The following is a 20637-nucleotide window of genomic DNA, read 5'->3' as shown; positions in this document are numbered from 1 at the left end:
GAACAATCACTTGAAAGACAATATATTGCTGGAATGAAAATTCTCTAGTAAAATACATAAGAAGCAAAATCAAATAGTTACAGTAACAAAACTATACTCCCTCTTTCACTACTTTCTTCTCAGAGACAATGGCTGTATATATTCTAGGCAATGAGAATCAAATATTATGCAAGAAAAACAAATCTGATTAATCTGTGAAGATTCTCAGTCATCCAGGTGAGGTTATCTGGGAAATGAGTCATGGCAACTGGACTTCTTTCTCATTAGGCTGAAACATTTCACTATTCATCCAAGTAGCTTCTTCAGTCTGAGGAGAGTTGGTAGGAAATCCCTGATATATCTGAGAAGACAGGTGGCTTGAAAGAGGGGTAAGGGAGGCCAATCATGTCCATGTAGAAAATCCCTCACTCGAGAGGTGGAGGTCTTAGAGACAATCTGTCTCCTATTTATCATGCTGCCCTTTCATCCATCCCCAGGAAGAACAGGACCACACCACCAGAAAGACCACTGTTAATGACTTTTAACAACCCATGACATTGGATGGAGAAGGCCTACAGAGGTGAGATTTTCGTTCACCCCCTCCTTTGTCCATCTAATGAGCCTATTCAGATGGGGGGGAGTGAAACCAAGGTGGGGGATAAATCAGGAGTCTCCTACGAACTCTCCTAAGACTGAAAAAGCTACTTGGATGAGTAGTGAAAAGTTTAAACCTAATTAAGAGAAAAGTCCAGTTGCCATGACTCACCTTCCAGAAAAATCCGATTAATAGGTACAGATCGCAGATTTCCATTTATCTTCCTGGAAAAACTTTGACTGTTTTTTTTTTAAAAAAGGTATATATAAATAACACCAATCCAATGCCCAAACAAACCACAAAACATAAAACAGGAAAAAGTGGAATAGTTTAGACAGAATAGGATTGTTTAGACAGACCTTGACCAGCTTAAGCCAGGAATGGGCCTTGAACCTGTGCACTCCTCTACACATCCTTTCTGCACCAACTTTGGCACTTGAATCTTGTACCACAGTTTCCTGTGATAAAACTCTGAAGCAACTGTGATTTAATGTTGTTTTGACTATAGTATAATTCTTGACTATTAAACTGAAATTAAACCACAGTTTCCTATTTCAGCTAAAACTGAAGCTTAACTCCAATTGTTAGTCCTAGCTACAGTAAAACAAATGGATAATAGGTTTTCTTAAGTCAACACTGATGAAAAACTGATAAATTCTGACTACAACACGTGCACACACAAATAGAAAGATATGAAAGCTCAACACATGTTTAATAAATAATGACCAAAATCCTGTTACTTAGCATAATAAATTGCAGTAGAATATGCCCATTGAACCAATGAGGATTTAGAGTCAACCCCTCCAGAAGTTCCATTGATTCAAATGGACCTACTCTAACGGCTTCTTAATATGCTAAATTAAGTTGCAGCGAGAACAGGCCCATTGAATCAAAGGCCATTGATTCAAATAGGCCTATTAGGGGAGAGTTGATACATCAAATTCCCACTGATTTAATGGGTCTACTCTGATGTGATTCACTACACTAAGCAACAGGAGATTTACAAAGAAAAAAAGTACACAATTATTCTTCTAGGAGTATAAGACACATATATTGGAGAAAAGAAAAATGAATCAAACTTTCCTTTCATATGTTCAATTTAAGGACAGGAAACATATTTATATTCTGACTGTTCCTTAGCTAATGATTTGCTTAAAGCTAGCACTGAAAATGTTTGCAGATATCATTCTCCTCACAGCAGTGGACTAAATAAGCTAAATATAGTGTGTACTTGCTTTTAAAAATTCTCACATATCAAATCGATATCAGAAAAGGTTACTTTTATTTTGAAGAATATGAAGTTGCTGTCAGTGTATGATGACCAAATTATGCAAGTGCCAAATATCAAACAGGAACTCCTAAATGATCAGAGTTTTCTTTCCACTCTTGGGATTCCAATGTATTATTATGGATGCACTGCTGTGGAGAACAGTGTGAATGGGCCAGAGCAGCTTTGGATTTGTGTTTCTTAAATAGAGGGTCTCCAAACCCCTGCAATTGTCATAACTGTGATAGCATGGACAATTTAATATTTTTTTTAAAAAAATATTTTTCTGCTTTTCAAAATTTTAAAAATCATTTGGGATATTTACTTAAAGTAACTCTGGATCACAACAGAAATTAAGCACATCCACGGCCCTATCTATGAACAAAGTCGACCACAATTTAATGAATGTAAATCTATACTACAACCTCACATGCTAATGAGAGTAATAATATGGATGCAGGGAGGAATAATCCATTGCAAAAGGACCACCACTTCCTGCTCCTGGCTGGATTTGTGCCAGCTTTTATCTTTTTTTAAAAAATTACTTTTCCACACTATCTTCAGGATGACGTAGAGCAGAAATACTCTAAACTGCCTTAAGAATTAAAGGACTTCTGATTATATTCCATTTCAGTTTCACCATTCCACAAATTGGCTTGTTTTTATTTGGTCACTGGGAAGTAAAGAACAGGAGGCCTTGGGGGTTTATCTTTAATTTGATTATACAATCACAGAAGCTAAGAATATAATTTTTTCCCCTGAAGGTTGTCATATTTGTATTACCTTATAACTGAGAAGCTGCTCTCTTGTCTGCTTCTGCCCATTGTGTACCTTTGTCTGTGTGTGGAGGGGTCCCCGGGGGAAAAGAGGATTTAGTTCCAAAAGATCCAAAGCCTCCTCTAAATCCATTCCTGATACATTCTGGAATGCCTCCCCTCTACAGTCACCACCATCACCAGACTAGCCATGGTGTCAGAACTTACTGCTATACACAAAAGAATCTCCATAGAGATTCAGCTACAGAGTTCATAGTATCCCGTAACCTCTTGGATGGCCAATAGGACCACAGCCTAGAGACCAACAGGACCATAGCCTAGACTCTGTACTATTACTAGTATTACTACAATAAATACTACTGTAATTTTATTAAATGAACGGCTTTAAAATATAGCAAATTCCTGGGAAGCTGTCACTATAGGGAGAACTGTTATGAACAATGTTCTTAAGCTATTTCCATTCATTTCAGCAGGACAGAGAATGGGCGATTTTCAGGGCTGATCCTACCACTAGGCCAAATGAAGCAGCTGCTGGAGGGAGTAAGGAAGAAACAAATCTCCCCATCTGAGGGATGTGTGTGTCAAGTGGCCTGAGCTGTGACCTTTAACTAGTTTTCTGTTTCCAGGTACTGAGGAGGGTGCCATCTTGTTTGACTCAGCTACTATTCAGCAGAGCTATGCACATGGAGGTTTGGCGTTTACACCACCATTTTGCCTCTGCCAATGATCATTTTTCATTGACTTTTAGCATCCTTTGTAATAAGTAACTTCCAAGTCTTTCAACTTCCATGATCACACCCCAAAATGATAGCTAAGTGTCCAGTCAACAAATATTATCATGGACTTAATGTGCAACTTGAGAGTAAAAGCCAATAAAACACATATTTATTTTTACTTACTGTAACAGCTCTCCTGCTCTCTAATTTAAATTCTATAATAGACAGGTAAATGCATTGACTTTTGTAGTTAGAACAACCAATTACATTATTTCATAGCTATGCGCTTAGCAACTGACCTTAAAGGCTGACTCCAAACCCGAACAATCAAGGAATGCTACACAGAAAATTGATCCAAGACGTCTTTCAAACTCCAGAACTTTGTGTTTAAAATCAATGTAGTCTTCTTCAAATTCCTGTGGAACACAAATTTGCAGCTAGCATATTTTTTAAGAAACACATCTTATCATATTAAAATTACATAGAAAATAAAGCTTTTTGTAAATGGGCATCTCTGCAAGCTGAAACAGAGTATATTTATTTTGTGCATGTCTGTTTTATGTGTCATCTAGTTAGAACTGACTTACAGAAATCCCAACAGAGTTTTCAAGATAAGTGGTTTTACATCCATCCCCACCCCCAGCAGGTTTCCATGGCCAAGCAGGGATTCAGATCCAGGTCTCCTGAGTCCTAATCTGTTATTGTATCCACTATATCACACTTACAATTCATTTAATGTCACTACCTCAAGGTACTTAGAATAGGCGATAAAACACCCATTCCAATACTAATCCCACTAAATACAGTAGGCCATAAAAGTGCACCCAGTCTGGAGAAATGAATGTCAGATAAAAGCAAGATAAAGTGGACATTTTCATGTTAAGTGCCTTCTGGACCTTAAAGAAAGTACATCAAAAGCACAGACATTTCCAATACTTTGTAATATTGCGCTATCCCATTTGGCTTACTCACTTAACTGCAACTGTTAAGTGTCCACTCCAAACAGATAAACATCATCTGAGAAATGGTCATCACTGCCCTTTTCTACATCAAGTGAGTTTTCCAACAAGTCTCAACAAGCCTTACAACTCTCCTAGCTGTTGCTCCTACAGTCTGGTATCGTGAGAATGCTGTGCAAATATTCTTGCCTTTATGCCCACAGAGTAAGCAATGAACGTAAAGATACTGTTAAACTGAGCTACGTCATTTATGGACTTCACCAAGTAATCAGTAACTTTAAAAAAACTTCTAATGTTCTGTGCATATATAAATGTTATAAAAGAATAATTCTTGATGAAGAATTATTGTTATTTATCTATTGAATATAAAAGGGAGAATATTTTGTTTCAACTTTCATCCAGGTAAATTAAACTTTATAAGCAGATATGAATCCAAGCAAGCCAGTGTCTCTGGAGACCATATTTCATTTAATTCAGTACTCTGTTTGGAGCAATGGAGAAAACTACTGGGTACAGGAAGCAGCCGTTGCAAGGGGAGGGCGGGAGCTGGAGAGATATTACATATTTGGTAAGAGAAAGGCACTAAAGCTATGAAAATAGGATGAGGTACTGTTGTGAATCAATCTAACAGCCAATTTTTTAAAATGTCAGAGGACATGTTACTAGACATAAGGGGCACACTTAACCACCCTCTTTTGTTTAAAATAAACTAAATAGGAAGGGTGGCCCTTTAACTTAGAATAAAAACAAAGAATAAAGTTGCATTATCTAAAATACATTGTGAGATAAGCCAGGGATGGGAACCTTTTTTGGCATTATAACCTAATAAAGTGAAAAAAATTAGTTTCTGGCCTCGTATTAATTGACTTTATTGAATAATTGTGTTCAGTTACCTTGATTTTGCATTCTGAGTGTACTGAGAATCTAACTGTCCAAGTCTAATAATGAGCTCTCTGAAAATTTATTATTGAAACAACAAACAGTGTGTGACTACAGACCAATCTCAGCAGCTTTTGTGCAAAAAAGCTGATTATACCATCTAATTTTTCTTAATTTGCGGAATGGGCATTTGTCTCTTAGGTAGAATGTTTTTACTTGATGCCTTACATTTGCTCACTTAGAGTAAACTCTGTATCCCTCTCCCTGTACCTAAACTGGAAGCAAAAAATTGAGGGACCCTAAAGAGAAAACCATGCATTAAAGCTGACATTCCCAATTTTTCCTATTTTGGGTTGCTTCACTCTATTAAAGAATATAGATATCAACATAGCAGAAATAACGAAGCCATTTCTGTAGAAGAAAAGCCAATCTGTGTGGTTTTGGGCTAGCTAACATTGAATAAATACATGTTTGATAACTCTATGCCCCTAGAAAAACCCAGAAAGTGTCAGAATTGACTTGATGGCAGGTCATTGTTATTCATTATTATTAGGAGCAAACATGATCAAAAATAGTCATTCCATTAGCACTTTTCCATTAAAACACTGTTATTAATACTCTGTATACTGCTGCACTGCACTGGTGACACATATCACTAGCTAGGGTTCACTGTATTATAGTATAAGCATTCGTGGACCACAGTTTCATCAGCCAACAGAAGAGTAATACATAAGTAGTGTGGTTCGGTGTGCTATTTGAGTAGGGACAGAATGCTATGCATGCGTATTTGTAATAACATCACATTGTTGTACGTCTGAATGTATGTCCATAAGACTGCATAATAAACAGAGAGACAGACGGACAGGATGGTAAACAGTCTGACTTCCAAAGCATTTGCACAAGTAGGTATCCAGGCTTCCTTGAAGAAATCCAATAGCCATTTGCAAAAAAGATCTCCATTTGTGTATTTTGAACATTTGTGCAGGCTGCAGACACGTTACTGTGTCCACAGAACACTGTATTCCACTAGTCTGCAACTCCTATCACAAATTATTTTTATACTTTTATTCCTGAATGCACGATGCTACACAGATACATGTAAAAATATTTTTGCAGGAATTGTAAATATAATAATGAAGTTCTCTTATTTTGCTATTAACCAGCTCATTGATCATTAGATTTCTGACATAATTAGCTTTTCCCTTAATAGCCACTACTTAGAAAAGCTTTTAGTTAACATTCCAAAATCCAAAGACAAATAGCTCCTGAAGGTTATTCTCATGACATGAAATAAAGGACAACTAATTAGTTTCTCATTTTATTGTTTCATTTCATCAGTCAATACTTCAGCTAAATATATCCATAAGGCTGCTAAGTGCAAAGTAAGAAAGCTAGCAGTATAATATTCTTAAGCTGCAATTAAGCTCAAAAGTCAACAGGCTTCAAACAAGAACTGAATTATAGTTCTGAAATGTACCAGAACATTTTCTGTATTAAAGGCATGTCTTGAATGACTGAACAAAATAAAATGTTAATCCATGTTCATGTTTTCTGAGGTACTATAATTTTAACAGCATTTTAATTAAATAAAATTGATTCATAATACCCAATTAAGTAAAATACAGATAACAGTACTTCAAATGTAATTAATAAATGGTAAAGTGAAAATTCAGAAAATAAAATATGGATAAGGATACAAAGAGTTTGCCACTGGTTCTCTATCCATAAACTCAATTTGCAATTATCAAGAGAAACTGCTATCTAAGAAACCTACTTTTCAATGAGAAACTGGAACAGTGAGCTTTTTTTTTTCTTTTAAAAAATTAACCTATACATAAAGCATCAAATTGTTGTAACTGTATTTGGATCAGGGATTAAATTGTTTTCTGTATTGCACCTCCCTCCTAGTCACAGTCACTGTGTTTACTTTCATGTTTAAGGATTACAAATAGATCAATACAAATAAGCAAAAACCATTACCAGATTGTTGTAATCTAAGGGATCATAGGTCTTTTCTTTAAAGATGGTAGAAGACTCAATAAATTCTTCATTCAACTTGCTTATTTTGTCATTCAAAGTTTTCCCCTTGATACCACCAAACTCCAGTTTCTCCAGCTTTTCAAAGTCAAGCATGGTAAGAAAAATATCCTAAATAAAGTAAAATAATCATTAACTTTGTTCCCTGAAGACATAAACAATTACCATGAGTAAAATATATCCTTACACTATTCTAAAATCATGCTCAATTTTGAATGCTACTAGGTAATTTAAAACTGGTTGCATAGTACATTTATGTATTTGATTGATTGACTGACTGATTGTTTTGATTGATTGATTGATTGATTGATTGATTGATTGATTGATTGATTGATTGATTGATTTTTATCCTGCCTCAGAACCTGGGATGCTAGGTGGCTTACAATATCATTTAATAAAAGTATATTCATATATACATGAATTAACCAGTTAAATAAGGAACATATTCATTATTGATTGAGCAGTTGGTTGATTTCTCTCACCACAGAAACTGGAATGCAAGGCATCTTAAAAAACAATTTAAAAACAAAGACAATTTAAAAATTATAAATATTGAAACCTGAATCATCCAGTTAAATCATATACACAATCATTCTTATGGAAAGCCAGGGGGAGAGAAGCTAAACCCTGAAAATCAACAACAACAACAACAACAACAACAACAACAACAACAACAACAAAACTAATACTACTGTACCGAAACACACACACACAAACACACACACAAAATAAAAAATAAAACCCATAAACGAAAACAAAGAACAATAACACTGATTCTAAGATCCTAGTATATTTCTTCCTTTTGACCCATACATTTGCATCACTGAATTAGGAATGGGGGAAGTATTTTGTTTAGGGTATGTTAAAGTGAATGGGACTTGTTAGTCACCCATGATGTTGGTCCCAGTGATTTCAATAGTTCTATTTTACTTAGAACTAACACTGGATATAATGATGATGGACAAAATAAAGCACTTTAAAGACTGGGACTGCAACTACCAATATTCCCTGACATTGATTAAACTAGCTAAGGCTACTGGGGTTGCAAACTGAAAATATTTGGAGGGCTGAACTTTCTTGATCCTGATCACACCACGCTTTCCATTTACAGGCCTATCTCAGTTTACAAATGTAATACGTTCTCTGGGATGTTACATAATGCGTAAAATTCGTAATCCGAAATGAAGACGACCATAGGAACGGGGGTGGCGCTATAAACCTCCAGGCACAATGCATCCTGGGGAAACTTGCTTCGTACTGCGAAAAAGAAACGTAAACCAAGGCACTATTATCAATGGATTTTCCTTCAGAAACCAAAAATGACATTAACCAAGGCGTTTGTAAACCGAGGTACGCCTGTATATTCATTCCAGGGGGTTGGCGGTAGCCTGGATGTTCTTGGCTATGCAACTGAGCCTGGTGGACTGGATATACAGCAAGTGTTCTTGCATTTTTAATATATATCCCGTGGAAAACAATGTATGTGAAAGGCATTTTCTCACTGTATGTGTGACCTGTCATTGCAAATGTTATCCTAATGGTGAACACCAGAGGCATGCCTACTATTTTATTTATTTAGTGTTCCCGCCTTTTCTTCGTTGTGTATTTTTCCCTATTCTCCTAGGCTAAAGACATATAGGAGACAACACCTCTTCTTTCAATATAATGCTACTTTTAACTTTCACCATAAATCAGCACATAGCATTGCTTTGTAAGCATGCTTAAGGAAGCAGTGTAGGCAGGTTCTCTCAGAGGGTTGAGGGTGAACAGGAAGAGAGACTGAAGGAACCCATAAGAAGCTCAAAAGTCATGCTCCCTGTAACAGGCAGCCCTGACCTCACCTGTCCGTCACAGCTGGGGAGTGAATCATCAGCCAATGGGGTGACGGAGGGTGGGGCTAAAGAGGGAGGAGCTGGAAGAAAAAGGGGTGTGAAGGGTGTGTGGGAGTTGAGTTCTGGAGTGTGAGAGAGAAAGAGCTTGTTTAGAGGCCTGCGTGCCTAAGTGTTCAGTGAGGGAAGTCTGTGATTGATTAAAAAAGATACAGTGATTGACATCGTGATTAGCTACTTGTGATTTTCATATTTTATTTTGTTATCAATAAACCTGTTTTGTTTTGAAGGAAACCTTTGTCCTTCTTAAATAGTCATTACAATTGGTGGCAGTGAGTGTGAAGTGGTGTGGTGGGCATTCTGAGAGGCCTGAGTTGGCAGTGACATCAGAGTGGCCTGCCATGTCACACTCCCTTTGACCATAACATTGGTAGACATAATAACAGGTAATCTGGTTTTTAAAAATACCTCTATTTTTTCCAAGCGATTTAAAAACTGATCAAATCTGGAAAATACCAGCTGCGGCTGAAAATCCCACGGTTTAACATCCTGACTATTGATGAAATAAGGTGCCATTTTTTTTCTTTGTCTAAAAAATGCGTCCTTAAATCTCCTTAACGTATTAAGAGCCTTCTGCACTTGTTCCAACGCTTCTTCGGTTTCTCTTTTCATAATATCTTCTGGAGAAAGGTATGACATTGCCTAAGGAGAAAAATAAGTTAACGTAACAGCGTACTAACAATGAATGGAGGGAAATTAATGAATCCAAAAGACCAAACTGTAAATAAAATGGCTTAAGAATATGGTCTTATTTGGCTGCTAACAAAATGGAATAGATTAAATCTGTACTCAAGCATGCAAATGCAAGTTTGGCTATCAACCCTAAAAAAGGAGATGTGGGATTGGCTGCAGATTTATTAAGGGCTCTAGGAAGGGCAGCATTTCAGAGCCTAGTTCAAATCAACCATCCTTACCAACGTCCCCTAAAAAGACTGCACCCCAGATTGGGACTCATACAGTGAAGTCCACTAGGGACCCAGCCTGACTGACCATGACCAAGTGGTTAGTGCCGGAAGCTCAAACCCCAAGGAACGCAGGGGAAGGAGCAGTGGTGGCTGACTCTATGCCTTTAGTAAAAACTGCTGTGAATGATCAAACCAGGCTGGAACCCATGAATTTTTTGCCAGGGGCAATGATTTGCTGTCTCAAATCATTAAATTTTTGATAAATCCATTCCAGTTCTAATCAACTATTGTCACTTTGTCTATTAACTCTAGCCTCACGTGATCCTCAACTCATCATGATTTTCATGATACGGATAAATACAGAGAACATGAATTTGCATTCCTTGTATCTGAAGAAGTAGATTGTGGTCCCTGAAAGCTCATATTGAAATAAATATGTTTGACTTTAAAGTACCACAATATTTTGCCTTTCTTTCTCTCCTTTTCTTTTTTCTCCCCCCCCATCCAGATTTTTTAAAATCCATGAGAGAAAGAATGGCAATTCTCAGTTCTTGCCTATAAGGCTGAGACAAGCAAGGATTCACATACCTAAATTAGGTATGACATGTTTTGTCACCAATTCCTACATCAAGGTGAATAAACTCTGAGGGTTCAGACACCCAATCTGTGGCCCCAGTCCTCTCCATGGCCAGCAGGGAACCTCAAAGTGACAATTATTAAAGAAATATTAACAGGAAATACCAGGATGGACATAACTGGTTTTCATTTTGCAGAGTGATGTAAAAATTGATGTTCCAGAAATGTGCTTTATAATGTGTACACATATACATAGGAAGAGAAATATTTCTTTGAAACACCCTCAGGACTGCACAAATGGTCCTGGGGCTTGCATGCAGTTTGGAATCCACACCTTGCTCACCCTTTTCTTACATAATTTCTGAGAAAAAATTGTTAATTTAATCTCCAATAGCAGAAATGAGAAAGGGGCATCCCGTGGACCACACATGACCCATCAGAGGCATCTTAAAGGGACTCCAGATCCCCCATGTCTTTCTGGGTTTTAAAAAATCTTGATGCAAAATGTGTTTTCCCACTCTTAGTGACAGCTGAAGGTAGGTCAGGAAGAGAAACCCTCTCCCCAAGCCCAGGGGTTCTGGTTTATAATCTTGCCACTTCCCAGATATTTCTCATCATTTCCAGGCCTATTGCAGTTGGTGGCAGCTGCTGGGGGCAAAAACATGTCTCCTATGCCCAACAAATTTGCCCACACCTGCCTTAGAGCTATGGATAGGTAACTATATGGGAGCAAAATCTTCTTACCAGTGGCACAGGTGAAAAGTCACTAAGTTTTCTAACACAAAACTGCATGCATTTCCTTCCTATAAAGATTTTTCTGTTGATCACAAATCCTGTAAAGGGAGTCTTTTTACAGACAGAGGTAAGAGTTCTAGTAAATTATTGGGATTGCCTCTTTACAAATAGGGCAGTTTTATTGATGTCAGCAACTGGTTGACCAATAAATCACCCATGGTCTTGAAATATCGCTATCGCAGTTTTGCTATCTGATAAGTAATCATTTCAACAACTAAAAGTAGATGCTGCATTTACATGACTACATGAAAAACAGTCCATAATAGGCTGTATGGTCTTCAAAGAATTTCACCTCTTCTTCACATGGATTGCATATTGTATTTTTAGTATAATGCACATAAAATAGCAGAATTTATTGCTCTAATTATTTTGTTGTTATATAGCTTTAATTGTAGAAAGCATTCCCTAGGATGTTGATGAACTCATGATACATACTCTATAAAATGGAAGCTAAAAATTAATTAACACCAGACAAATTTATACTCTCTTGCCTTTTAACATTCTTCTGTATTGACTGTGTTTTATTGATGAAAGCTACAATGCCATACTTACAGAGCAGAAAAGTAAGCCTTACTGAATTCAAAATAACTTGTTTCTGAGTAGACGTGCACAGAATTGTACTTTGCATACTAATCTAGCTTTTGATTTATCATTTGTATTACCTGGTCGATGAACAGATTACAGAATTCCTGGAGTAGAATTATGATTCGTGCTGGCATGTTGTAAAATTTAGAGTGACTCCAGATCAGACAGATGGTGTGGAACAAAGGAGGGATTAAAATATGTATATCTGGAAATTCTGTTTCTTGAAGATACTGAATATGTCTTTGCAAAGTTCTCAGGTGCAGATCAATATCCTGGGCTTCAACAAGTGCTATAAAGGAAGGAAGGAAGGAAGGCAAAAGAGAGGGGGGCATATCTATTAGATGATGTGAGTCTGACAGACTTTGAGAGAGTTAGTGCACAGAAACAAATGCAAGCCCCATTTCTATGGCCACTAAAAACGCCAACTGATTCAAAAGGAGCCATAGTCTTTTCCAAGCCCAATTCAAATGCCAGTTATGTTTTACAAAACCTTATTATGGATTGGGTCCAGGATAGCTGACAGATCATATCTCTTCATATAATTATCCTAGGGTCTTAAGATCTTCCAAGGAGACCCTCTTCTCAAATGTCACCCTTACAGATACATTTGATGGGGGACCAGCCTTTTTGGTGCTTGCTCCCAGGTGATGGAATATTATCTCACATAAGGCTAGGCTGCCACCCCTCTCCTATTTTTTTATTTATTATTTTATTATTTTATTTTATTTTATTGGTTTAACTTATATGCCAAAGGTCTCTGGGCGGCTTACAACAATTTGAATACAATAAAAAGATAAAAAGATAAAACAATTAAAATACAATTACAAATTCATTGCTCTAAAAATTGCCATCAGGACCCACAGTTGATATTATTTCAATTAAAAATCTTCTGGAACAGGAAGGTTTTGACTTGGTGCCTAAATGTCATTGTCGGTGCCAGATGACTCTGACTCAGGATGGCGTTCCATAGTCCAGGGACAGCTGCCAAAAAGGCCCTTTGTCTACAACCATTCCTCTTACCTCCTTGAGGGATGGCTCTTTCAAAAGGCCCCCCTGGCTAGATCTTAATTGCCGGGTAGGTTCATATGGAAGGATTTCATGTCCAAAAGGTTTTAATATCTGATATTAACATAAATTAGGTACCCTAGAGTTGCTGCTTTTATATCCTTGTTAATGTTTTTGATGTTTTCAAATTGTTTCCTCATCCAAATACCTTGGGGCAGTCTTAAATGCAACAAGACACTATCCCAGCCCCTGCTGGACAGCCAGAGTTGAATGTCTATGAACCTTCCCTTCCTCCTCATTCCACCTTAAGACTGTGGTATGTGAACACAGAAACCACTATTTCAGAGTCAGCCAGCATTCACCAGACTCATACACTTGCTTTACTTAGCAACTAGCCAGAGGAAGATGAGTCCAGATGAATGTAAGATCTTCTGCTTGACCTAGTAAGATATTGTACTAATACAGATTTTGGAACTTTTGTTTTAACCGATACAGGTAACTTTCGTATTCTGTGCAACTTATAAGTGGGAAGCCTTTCTATCAAACTGGATATATTGTTCACCTTATGAGCAAGGACCATATAAAGTTTAATTATTTCCTGAATTCTTTTGTGCATTTGGGATAAAGTGCCTATAAAATAACAAGCACAATACTTACATTTCATTGATATTTCATCTCATAAACATGTAAACAAAACAGTAAAACATGGGTATCCAGGTAACATTTTTATGTTAGAAGAAAAAATTTACTGTATACAATAATCTCAAAATAATGTTTACAAGATAGACAATATGTTAATTTAATTACACGTGTATCCTTTTTTTTCCCCATGGATGGAAAAATATCTAGACAAACTCTATACACATAGTTATGAGAACAACCAAGATTACTTGGTTTAAGGTACGTCCCAACTGCCCAAACAGTTTATTAATGCCATATTACAGTGATATGTCAAACATATTATGGATTATTCTATAACATGCACACATAAATGTAGACAGAATTTATACATTTCATTTAAAAAATCCTTACCATTTTCCACTTCCTTGTAAATGTCTTGAAAAGTAGGATAATAACTGCTCATCTTGGCTTTTAAGATCCTAATCATTTTCTGAATAACAGGCCTCTTAAGCTGGAATTATAACAGTACAATTGATCTTCAGTAAAGATCAAATATATTTTAAGAACTCATTTAACCACAAAATACAACAGACAGTGTTTGAATAAAAGAAGCATTTTGAAAGGGCCATGTAATCTGCTTTCATAAGTAGTTGGACACAAACTCAAAAATAAAGTCAAAACAAAAACAAGTCATGCTGAACATGTCGGTCACTTTGAAGGATAGACGGCAGCCAGAAACACTCCACTCCCAGACGTCCTAAGTTGAATCAGAGTTTAAAATTTCTTGTACTAAGTCTCAGTTATCACAGATGTTACATATTAATTCCTAGTTAATGGAGATGGCTACAGTTTGGTAAGAACCAGAATCGGTTACTGCAGTGTGTTCTGTTGTGCCTGGAACCACCCTTGAAAAACAGAACAAAAGTGGTTGGCCCAGAATATGTACTACGTATTGTATAGAATTGGCGAAGTGGAACGTATCTCACCATTGTTGTTTTTTTAGTCACTGATATCCAGTTTGTTGATAACTACAGTTCAAGGCCTATGTCACTTTCATCAAGAACCTCTGAAGGATTATCTCCTTTCATATGAACCTAGCTCAGCTTTAGAGCCCAGATGCCACGTTTGTGGTGCCATCCATGGAGGTTTATTCCCAGTGCCTTTGTCTATGGAATGCTAACTTCTGTATCTGCTTTATTAGCTTCTAAACATCAAGTGAAACCAATTTTATTCTTCAGTTCTCTTACTGGGCTCCCCCCATGTTATCAATTTTCCACAGAGCTGATCACCTTTTGTGTTACTGCTTTATGTTGTTTTTGCAGTTGCTGTTGGCCAGGTTTTTAATCTATTTAGGTGGCTAAGGGTGTGATTATATGGGGGGGGGGGGAAGACCACTCATGGAGTAGTCTGGCGCAATCTGTTTCCCAGCAACTACATGAAATGTGCAGAAATGTGCTCCAGCCTAACCCTGATCCATGCCCAAGCTGGACCTTTTTAGTCCATCTGTAGGGATTCTACTTTCTGAGGCCAGATTGAAGCAACTTCCTAAGGGATTGAAATGTCACTTGAAGCAAACTTGCTCCTGTTAAAGCAACTTCTTCTTATGCAATCACGTTTGCCTTTACAGCAGTTTGCTCACACTGCTTAAGATTAACCCAGGTTAATTTGTAGGAGGAAATCATCTTTCTCTTGTCTACAGACAATTGCATTTCTGGGGCATCATTCAACATCATTTGATCCTTCTGAGAAGCTTGAGGGAGTGGGACCTCAGGCATCCACCGGAGACAGAAAGACCAAATGGGAAACTTTCCTACCATGAATTTTTCTTAAGTTATTTTGGGATCTACACCATTACTTAAAAAGCCTTTTGATCAAAACTTTTTTTGTTTGTGAAAAAGTGTGAAAGGAGGGCATGAAGCAGTTCTAGAAGCAAACGTAGTTCTCTTCATTTCATCTTGTTATGTCGGCACATGGTTGACACAGCATGCCAAACAATACATCAAAACAAAAGCATTCATTTCAAAGGAGGACATTCCCAGGTCCTCAGACTTTACCTTATTTGTGTTACATTGTAGTTCTCACTCCAAGTTCTCCATCCAAGATGTACCACCCATAGTATGTTTGGAATGGGCAGAACCTTTTTGTGCAGGTAGTGTCAGCACCACAGCTCTTGTGCTGGTTGAGCCCTGATCTGCTAACACAACTGAATCTGCCAGCACAATTACTGTTCTGGCTGATATCTATCAGCAGAAGGGCCAAAAGAGGGAGGGAGCAGTTGAGTCAGGCCATACCCAAACCCTTTTCAGCCCACTTTGCTAATTAATATAAAGACCAGAGTCAGAATAACACTAAGTAATGTTCAGCTTCCATAGGCTGGTATCACTTAATCCTCACAATAACCCTACAAAGCAGATCTGGCTCAGCTAGAATGACCAAGGCTCAAGAGCAATCTAGTGAGCTTCTCAAGTCCCAGTCCAACATCCCAACCAGTAGGCCCTTCCTCTGTTTCTGCCAAACATAGTGCTGACACCAAGTGCTTAAGAAGGAACAGGTTGTAGAATATTTCAGTCTGACATGCAGGGAAGATTTCCTTTGATGAATGCTATAGACTACAAGCTAACCATATTGGTAGCCAGTGACCAAACCAATGCATTTAAGGAAGGGGGAGATTATAGTGATCTCTCGTTAGTACAGAGCAAACCAGAACAAAGATATTGGTAAATTTAAAAGGTGACAGAACTAAATTAGAAACTGTCTGGAAATTTTAAGTGTGCTTTTTTAGCATAAGACTAAATGGCACTATGGATATAAATTTGCAGAGAGTGAATATGCTCTTTCACCCTCACTGCACACTTACTTACACAAGAGCCCCGTGTCATGTCCCTAAAACAAGAATTCACTTGGTAATTTCTGAGTTAATATTTCAACATTCAACCTGAACTCACAGAAATACAAGTACACAAGCATGCTGAGAAATGCTTACCTGGTCATATATGGACAGGAGGTTATCTTTTCTTTCCATCCAAAATGTGAGTTCATTCTGAGGAACTGGCTGACAGTCATGAAGAAGCATCTGAGGTGAATTCTTTTCCAGAATGTCTCGTATTTGATGTGACCACCTAATGACCATGGATTCTATTGCATGTAGTACTGATCTTGTATAGGAATCCTGGCTGTAGGTCAGGGGGGAAATGGAAGAGTTCTCACTCATGTACACACAGTGCAAAATTACACTGAATGTAATTCCTCTACATTCTGTTCTGTTTTTATTCCTCTATATGGCAGCACTGTGAGAACTAACTGCTTCACATTATAGTATGTCCCATTATGCGTATATTCTGTACCAAGTTTTGTCTATCAGGAGCAAGGAACATGTGACTCTCTGGGTGTTGTGGTACTGTAATTTCTGCAAACTCTAGCCAGCATAATCACTGGTGAGGGATCATGGACGTTCTACTCCAACAATATCTGGAGGTCTACACATTCCCCTTTTCACTCAATGGCTGAAATCTGGCAGCATAATTTAACTCAGCGTAAGGCTGATGACATAATCAGCCATGGGTCTTTTTCAGAAATTAAAAATCCTCCCTTCTTGAAAGTCTGGAGGGTCTCTTGGGATCCATTTCATTATGAGGAAGCCACTGCAGACTATGCGATAGGGCAGCCTTTAATTTCCAAAAATTGCCAATACTGGCAAAATCATGCAGGAGGTGGTAATTTTTCATATTTTAAGATTTTCCCCCTCCTGCCTCATGGCCTCTAAAAGGTTCCTAACAATAAATTCCACTGGAGCCTTAAGACTTTCAGGGGAGAAATTAGGGATGTTTTATTCCCCAAAAATGCTGTGGCTAATGTCATCATCAGCCTTACATGTCCTAGCTTTATTTCAAAAATACTGTACACAGTACTACTAATGTCCCTTATCAACTGGAAGTATAGAGGATGTGTTTGAATGATATTATCATTAGATGACTAATGAAAGTAAGTCCAAGGATATTTTCACACATACACCTGCCCTTGGCTTTTGATTCAGTTCTCTGTATAATGTGAATTTAAAACCTTAATCAGTCAGAATACTAATGCACATTACATTACTTCTGCCTTACTTGTTGCATACATAGGTATAATTAACATATACAGAAAGAGAGAAGCTCAGATACTACATATGTTTTACAAGTGAAAACACTTTACTATCGGAAGGTCAAGCTAAAATACCTCCCAATATACCATTATAAAAGCCTAAAGAATGGACTATAAGGAAAGAGTAATTTGAAGTGGAAAAATAGTGGGTAGAAATGGGGTCAAGCACTGCCTAGAAAGCTTAAGGGTGGCTTTTTGAGCTAATATTTTTAAAAATATATTTTCTAGGTGTATTAAGATGTCTCGGGGTAATGGGGGACCTGCTGTCCACGGAACATGTTATCCACAACTGATACAGATGAATGAATACTGTGGTGGTATCCTGAGGGTGTGGTGGATCATCATCATAGGCATCCTTCAGTCTCGAGAGACTATGGTAACGTGCTCTGTATGGAGGACTTGGAACTGCGTCTAGTGTTTTGACGCTGTACGTGAAGCTGGAGCGTCCTCTCCAGGACACAAAGCCTGGGTAAAATAATATGGAGGATAGGCTGTTACCCAAGCAACAAATCACCCTTCTCCACGTCACTGAAATAGTTGAATGGAAAGCCAAGAGCCAATACAACTGGTTCCAGCAATGTCGCAGGAGTTGCCAGAATGACATGAACTGCCTCCGGGACTCTGGCTCCGGATTTTGCCTCGAGGTTGACTCCTGAAGCCTTTTCCATCAGTGGATATAGCCAGAAATTCACTATACACCTGAAGCCTTTTCCATCAGTGGATATAGCCAGAAATTCACTATACACCTGAAGCCTTTTCCATCAATGGATATAGCCAGAAATTCACTATACACCACTTGCCCTAACAAATCTCTCAAACTGGCCTGAAACTTTCCCAGCCCGAAAGGCTGATGCAATTATTTCCCTACTATTAAGCTGTCTTTCTCCTGTCATCCCATAGCTTAGTTAGCAGGGCTATATATAAGGCAGCTGCTCCATTCCAGAATAATCCTGTTCTCAAGGGTTAGACTGCTCTGTCAATACAAACATTCAAGTAGCTATGCATTGATCACATTGCCATACAACTGGCAATGGTCAGATTTATTCGCATTTTTAGGGATGCATTAAATCAGTGCATTCTGATGCAACAAATATGACCCATATATCTCCTCTGGCAATTTTTTCCTCCTTTCCTCTCACACTTACTTATTTTCAGTACACATCTCATGCAATTCAATTCCAGCTACTGCTGGAATGGGAAGAAGAGTTCTGCCCGACATAACCCCAGTCATAATGTAGGTCTTATTTTTCATTAATTCCACATGCCGTTCCATGTCCTGAGAGATAAATTGTGGCCAGGATCCATCATTTGTTTTATTAGAAAGAATGGGTACCACAACCTGGAAACAGAATTGAGAGAATAGGGAAGGCAGTTGGATGAGAGGACAACATAACAGTGGAGCTGAAAGACCTAGTAGTGCTTCCTGTTTCAGTATCATACCCTAGCTAATTTCTTAAAGCCTTATCCAACTCTTTCTTGGACAGTATTGCTGTTTGCAGTGAGACAAATTAATGCTTCCTTGTTTAATGTTCTTAACTGGAGGGCAGAATGCTCTAGACTTTGTACACACATCAGTTTTTCCAGTGCAACCCTTAGAAATAAGGAAGTGCCATTCAAATAAACACCACAGAAGCATATTTAGGACTCTCCAAACTAAGCAATTGTTCTGCAAATGATGATCAATCAGATTATAACATAAAGATCATGAAGGATTGCACCAGAAAGAGTCATTTCCAGAATGAGATCTTAAAAGAAACCCTTTAAAGTAGTAGCTGTGCCACATTTTGCATATGCATTTTGCACATGCATTGATAGGAAGGGGATGTGGTGGCACTGAGGATTAAACCGCAGAAGCCTCTGTGCTGCAAAGTCAGAAGACCAGCAGTCGTAAGATCGAATCCATGTGACGGGGTGAGCTTCCATCACTTGTCCCAGCTCCTGCCAACCTAGCAGTTCGAAAGCATGTAAATGTGAGTAGATAAATAGGGACCACCACGGTGGGAAGGTGATGGCGTTCCGTGTCTAGTCACACTGGCCACGTGACCACAGAAACTGTCTACGGACAAATGCTGGCTGTATGGCTTGGAGACAGGGATGAGCACCATGCCCTAGAGCTGGACATGACTGGACTAAATGTCAAGGGGAACCTTTACCTATTGATAGTAACTTAGATTTTTCATTTTGCTCTATTAGTAGAAGCAAATAAGTGTGTTGTTTTGGAGCATACGTTCCCAGAACTGAATTTTACTTGGGACTGTTCTGTTTCCCCCTACGGATCTGTAACCTCCAATAATCTGCTCAGGAGGATTGTACGAACCACTAGAGCAGCATAGGAGACAGCACCAGTGGTTGCAATGTGAAGATGGAAACAGGGAAAATCACTTCCTTTACTCCCTATCCCACGAATGGAATTCACCTCTGAGACCTTACACGTTATGCCAACATTCTGTTTTGATTTTGTTTTCATCATCAGTGGCTTCTGTTGGGCAAATTAAAGGGGGGAAGTGGGAGAATGTAAAATACTGTAGCATTTAAAAGACTAACATGTTTATATCAGTGGGGACTTTTACAGAGCAAAATCTCCTCCTTTAGACTCAAGGTTGGATAAGAGGTCCTGTTTATGGAAGAGCAATTCAAGACCCAAATCATTGACAATCTGAGTCTGATTTCAGAGACAACTATTGAAACATTATTCAGTAGATGACGAAAAAATTAAATACAGGAAGAATTGGGGGGGGGGAATTTAAGAGAGTGAATTTCTGTCTAGACTTCAGTCAAGTCCTCACATCTCATTTTGCTATTTTGATTGTCTTACATTTTTCTTCCGTGGAAGGGACAAAGTTACAAGTGAATATTCTAGGAAATGTCAACATCTAAGAAGCACAAGTATTTTCCATGAACATAATAGGGCAA

The 20637-nt window shown here is 38.0% G+C and overlaps 1 protein-coding gene across 1 annotated transcript in view; it reads right to left on the bottom strand.

Moving 5' to 3' along the window:
* DNAH11 (dynein axonemal heavy chain 11) overlaps positions 1-20637 on the bottom strand; it is a 186984-nt gene that overhangs the window by 154420 nt on the left and 11927 nt on the right. Inside the window, exons 4-10 of the mRNA XM_020781900.3 lie at positions 18870-19063; positions 16568-16757; positions 13996-14095; positions 12036-12247; positions 9506-9739; positions 7152-7319; positions 3633-3749 (exon numbers count right to left, since the gene is read on the bottom strand). Coding sequence (XP_020637559.3) covers positions 3633-3749; positions 7152-7319; positions 9506-9739; positions 12036-12247; positions 13996-14095; positions 16568-16757; positions 18870-19063 — 1215 coding nt within the window. The remainder of the gene's footprint in view (positions 1-3632; positions 3750-7151; positions 7320-9505; positions 9740-12035; positions 12248-13995; positions 14096-16567; positions 16758-18869; positions 19064-20637) is intronic.

This window comes from Pogona vitticeps, chromosome 6 (assembly GCF_051106095.1).
Source record: "Pogona vitticeps strain Pit_001003342236 chromosome 6, PviZW2.1, whole genome shotgun sequence".
NCBI classification, from domain to species: domain Eukaryota; kingdom Metazoa; phylum Chordata; class Lepidosauria; order Squamata; family Agamidae; genus Pogona; species Pogona vitticeps.
Note: the sequence above shows the minus strand (reverse complement) of the source record. Positions and strands in the feature narration are given on the sequence as shown.